Source organism: Tupaia chinensis, unplaced genomic scaffold (assembly GCF_000334495.1).
Source record: "Tupaia chinensis unplaced genomic scaffold, TupChi_1.0 Scaffold143845_1, whole genome shotgun sequence".
Classification (NCBI taxonomy): Eukaryota; Metazoa; Chordata; class Mammalia; order Scandentia; family Tupaiidae; genus Tupaia; species Tupaia belangeri.
In genome coordinates this window covers 219,352-224,480 of record NW_006203696.1, presented here as the reverse complement: position 1 = coordinate 224,480, position 5,129 = coordinate 219,352, and the positions used below count along the sequence as shown (strand labels likewise).

Below are 5,129 nucleotides of genomic sequence, written 5' to 3'. Positions count from 1 at the left end.
AGCCAGCTCTCCTGCCACCTGCCACTCAGAACTGTGGCCTAGTCTGCCATAACCGGTACTCTGGGAGCTGGCGATCATATGAGCACCCTCGGGCCCCCGAGAGCTGAGAGGGCACCGGCCGTTGCCAGCAGCCAGGACAGATGCAGCTCACCCTCTCCGAGAGCAGAGGCCCGACCATCAGCCAGCCGAGTTGCCAAACGTGGGTTTCCCGCTTCATCCCAGCCGGGGACTGAGCTGTCAGCACGGGTCTGTGGGAATGACCGCCACTCTCTGCCCAGCCCCTGGGCTGTATGTGTGTCGTGCTCAGATCCCATGACTGACCTGTTTCCCATCCAGCCCGTCCCTGCACGTCCACTTCTGACCATGGCCCTTTGCCCCAGCACCCGCATCCCTGCAGCTGACCGTAGGAGCCCGGCGGCCACAGCTGTGAGTCCCGAGGTCTAGCAGAGAGCGGGGCAGGTCAGGTGTGCCCTGCACTTTGCACCCTGGACCGATGGCCAGCCTCCCTTCGTTGCCCTGTGTTTCTTCTCGCCATTTCTTACACCGAAGAGCCAGCCCACAGACATCCGTGGCAAGCTTCAAGGGCCCCCTGGTGGACTCAGTGTTTCCTCTTCCCTCCCAAAGGGTCACAGCAGCCTCCCAGATCACCAGGAGCTGGCCAGCCCATCTAGAGGCAGCCAGATTCTCTCCTCCCCCACCCCCCACCATAGGCAAGAACTCTGGGCCCACAGACGAGACGGAGGAGCCCAGGCAGCCTGTCTTCATGGGATGCCTGGATGCACACACCTGCCTGGCTTCCAGAAATTCATGGTCTCCTGGGGCATTAAGTGAACCCAGGAGGGTGAGCTGGGGCTGTGTTCCTTTAAGGGACATAGTTCACCCATAACACCTTAGCAGTCCCAATCCATGGGCCTTTGGGGAACTCCAGGGTTCAAGGTGCTCTGTGCTCTGGAAGAGTTGGGTTTAACCATCTTGGTGCACTCCTCTGCCCCTGCATCCTGATGCCCCTTAGGGAATGGAAGTGAGGAACAGTGACCCTGTCCAGCAGACAAGACCTCTGATCTCTGGTGGTCACACTGCTACCTGGCACCACGTCAGCTTTGCCCCATGGCATGAGCCTCTCCTAGTGGTGCCTTCCTCCTTGGGCTTGAGAGTGGGGTCAGAGAGGGACAACCTAGGCATGGACACAGTGACCTCCAACAGGAGGAGCCTGCTCCAAAGACTTCGTGCTTCTTCCCTCCCAAAATGACTACCCTTCCCTTGTTGTGAATGGGGTGCCCTGGCCTTCTCCTGACACTGAAGGTAGAGGAGTACAGGTGAACATCACGCACTTGGCAACAGTTGTATATGGAAGCAAGTGTGTATGAGGGCAGGTGTACGAGCGAGCAGATGTAGGAGAGCAGGTGTAGAAGGGCAGGTGTAGGGGAGCAGGTGTAGGAGAGCAGGTATAGGAGGGAGCAGGTGTATGGGAGCAGGCGTAGGAGGGAGCAGGCGTAGGGGAGAAGGTGTAGCGGAGCAGGTGTAGGAGAGCAGGTATAGGAGGGAGCAGGTGTAGGAGAGCAGGTGTAGTAGGGAGCAGGTGTAGCGGAGCAGGTGTAGGAGAGCAGGTGTAAGAGGGAGCAGGTGTAGGAGAGCAGGTATAGGAGGGAGCAGGTATAGGAGAGCAGGTGTAGAAGGGAGCAAGTGTAGCAGAGCAGGTATAGGAAGGAGCAGGTGTAGGAGAGCAGGTGTAGGAGAGCAGGTGTAGGAGGGAGCAGGTGTAGCGGAGCAGATGTAGGAGAGCAGGTGTAGGAGAGTAGGTGTAAGAGGGAGCAGGTGTAGGAGAGCAGGTATAGGAGGGAGCAGGTGTAGGGGAGCAGGTGTAGGAGAGCAGGTGTAAGAGAGCAGGTATAGGAGCGAGCAGATGTACCGGAGCAGGTGTAGGAGAGCAGGTGTAGCAGAGCAGGTATAGGAGGGAGCAGATGTACCAGAGCAGGTGTAGGAGAGCAGGTGTAGGGGAGCAGGTGTAGGAGACCAGATGTAAGAGGGAGCAGGTGTAGGAGAGCAGGTATAGGAGAGTGTAAGAGAGCAGGTGTAGCAGAGCAGGTGTAGGGGAGGTGTAGCAGAGCAGGTGTAGGAGACGAGGTGTAAGAGAGAAGGTGTAGGGGAGCAGGTGTAGGGGAGCAGGTGTAGGGGAGCAGGTGTAGGAGAGTAGTTGTAGGGGAGCAGGTGTAGGGGAGCAGGTGTAGGAGAGCAGGTGTAGGAGAGCAGCTATAGAAGACCAGGCATAGGAGAGCAGGCGTTGGAGGGAGCAGGTGTAGGAGAGAAGGTGTAGGGGAGCAGGTGTAGGGGAGCAGGTGTAGAAGACCAGGCATAGGAGAGCAGGCGTCAGAGGGAGCAGGTGTAGGAGACAGTGGGCCAGCCCGGTCTGTAAGAGTGAGCTGGGAAGGTTCTGCCAGGAAGAGAAGCCCTGCACTCTGGTCCTGGTCTGCAAATTCATCTCCGGTCTGCCGTGCCATCTGAAATGGGACACTACTGAGAAGCTTTCCCATGCAGCCCCTCCTCCTGGGAACTTGGACCACTCCCTGAAGTGAAGGCCTTTCTCCCCCACAGATTCCTGCTCCGCAGCCCAAAATCCTGCAAAGATGCCCTTCTCCTGCCAGGGCTCCCAGCCCAGCCTCCAGGGCACCAGGACCTCCCCACCAGGAATCGCACCCACACAAGCAGGCCCGGTCACCACCTGGCCATGTGGTCCTGACCAAATGTCCACGCCTAGCAGGAGCTGGCCAAGAAGCAGACCCTTGGCAGCAAGGAGCCGTCCCCTCGCGTACAGGGACAGAGCAGCCTTGATCACAAAGCACGCGTGTGACGGAGGGCAGGCAGCCCTGTGTGCTCACTGCGCCAGCTGCTCCTGTCTGCTGGCCCTGCTCCTCCGTGCAACATGGCTGTGTTTCCGTGTCATGTCCACCAAGGCCTGGCTGACTGGACCTGGATATCCCACCAGATGCCAAAGAAACCTTGCAAAAATAATGGGATTTCCAGGCGAAACAGCCCTTTGCTGACACCGAACTGACTTCAGACAGTGAGTTTGCCATTGATTCAGACAAGACTGTCCAACATCCAGCCAGTGACCTTGGCATCCAACCCTCCGGGAGAGTGTTTTTTAGATAAAGGTTGAGTTTGAAACCCAAGGAAAACGGCATTTGGGAAGATTCCTGTACTAACTCTTCTGAAGAACTGTCTGCCGGTGAGGAGCTGCCTGCCACGCCATGGGCTCTCCCTGGGAGCTGATGGGATCTCTGGGTCCAGCCCGCATCTCTGGGTAGTTCATGACATCACCCACGTGGGCTCTCAATGGCTCATGGGAGGCCCCAAGCAAGGGCCGACGGGCTGCGGAGCTCAGAGCTAGAGGCCTTCTGCAGCGGAAGGGCTGAGTGGGCCTCACCAAGGCTTGAGGCCGCTGGATCCCTCTCTGGCCCCACTTGCCCTCTGAGGAGGGGGGACTGGACCCCTTAGTGAACTGTCATGAGGATGACCTGAAATGACTCGCGGACCATGCCAGGCCCAGAGCAGGAGTTCCAAGGAGGTCCTGCATCCTGCAGATGTGCCACCAACCAGGGCACTTGAGCCTCAGAGGGCTAGACGGCTTACCCGGGCCAGGAGGAGCTGGAGGGCAGCCCCACCAATGCAGGCCTCCCACGGGCCAAGCGCAGCGCAGGAGAGGCCCTGGCAGAGAGTGCTGACCTAGAGACGATTTTGAGGGCACGATGAGAGAACATGCCCCTCACCCCAGAACCCTCCTAGAGCAGCTCTCAGGGCCCCCCACTTGTTGCTGCAGACGGGGCAGCTCACAGCTCATGACAGGACTGGGGGGCTGACCTCTCGAGGTCCTTCACGCACTTGTGTCACCCAGACCCCTTTTCCAAACCAGGCCACGTTCACTGGCGCTGGGGTCAGAACAAGGACACGGGCTTGGGGACCACCATTCAGTCCAGTCTTTGTGTGCTTCCTGCTTCCCTGAGGCTGGGAAGACAGGCTCTGACCGTGGCTGGCACAGGTGGTCAGAGTGACTACTGCCATGCAGCCGGGCGCAGGGGCAGAAACCCCCGTGTTTCCTACATCCTGAGCACCCACACCAGCGAGAAGGCTCAGCTGACAAGAGGACCAGGGGCCGGTCACATTGCCTGGGTGCGCCTGACATGACTGGGACTGTTGTTTTTTCCAGTAGGCTCTGGTTTTGTTTTCGTTTTTAGTATTAAACCAATGTTTTTAATGGAACTATCTCCCAGATTAGATTTTCTTCCATAAGAGGGAAAAAAGGCCTACAGATCTCAAACAAATCTCTCGAGCTACAGTCCAACCTGGAAACTGGATTCATTTGTTCCTCAAACTCTTTGAGCCTGTCCATCCAGGACCAGGAGGAGAAGGAGGACCCATCCTGGCCTCCCGCCCCTTCACGCTTACTCGGCCACGGTGCAGAGAGCGGCCGCTTTGCAGCTGGAAGCTCAGGCTCGGGGCGCTTTATCATAGCAACGGCCGAGGGACCCGCCGCACATCGGTGCCCAGGTGTGTCCTGTACCCACTCCACCTTCCAGCCAGAGTGACCTAGTCTGATGGCAGCTGGCACCAGGTCTGACGGGGAGCAGGCAGTGTGGGAGGGAACAAGGGCTGAGGTTGGGCCCTGAGACCATGGGGTGGGAGGCTGACAAGGACCCTGAAGAGAGGCCCCTCCTCGGCGCCACTGAGATGGACTGATGGGAAAGGGCCCTCGGCCGATGCTGCTAGCTGAAGGACCCTGGGAGGTCAGGCCGGTCCTGGCCCCTGGACATAACTGCGATGACCCTTCTAAGAGGAGACAAAGAGGAGTTAGAGACAGACACAGGGAGACCCCAGCATGTGCAGACCCAGGCGGGGACCAGAGAACACTGAGAACAGGAGAAAGCACCAGGCACGGGCAGCCCTGAGCAGGCTGTGGACTTAGCGCCAGCCAGGAGGCCCACGAGCTTGCAACCACCACTCCAGGCTGGACGCCTGGAAGCAGTGGGGTGCTCAGACAGCAGGACATGGTGGGCTGCCCACCGGGTCCAGATGCAGGGCCGGCCACGCTGGGCAGCTGCTTTCTCTCTTTTTTTTTTTAGAGAGGTTTTTGC

At 58.7% G+C, this 5,129-nt stretch overlaps 1 protein-coding gene across 1 annotated transcript in view; it reads right to left on the bottom strand.

The window, feature by feature from the left end:
- COL5A1 (collagen type V alpha 1 chain) overlaps nucleotides 1–2,479 on the bottom strand; it is a 184,251-nt gene extending 181,772 nt beyond the window's left edge. The window contains exons 1-2 of the mRNA XM_006165267.2: nucleotides 1,332–2,479; nucleotides 152–248 (exon numbers count right to left, since the gene is read on the bottom strand). Coding sequence (XP_006165329.1) covers nucleotides 152–248; nucleotides 1,332–2,479 — 1,245 coding nt within the window. The remainder of the gene's footprint in view (nucleotides 1–151; nucleotides 249–1,331) is intronic.
- Nucleotides 2,480–5,129: the final 2,650 nt, after the last annotated feature.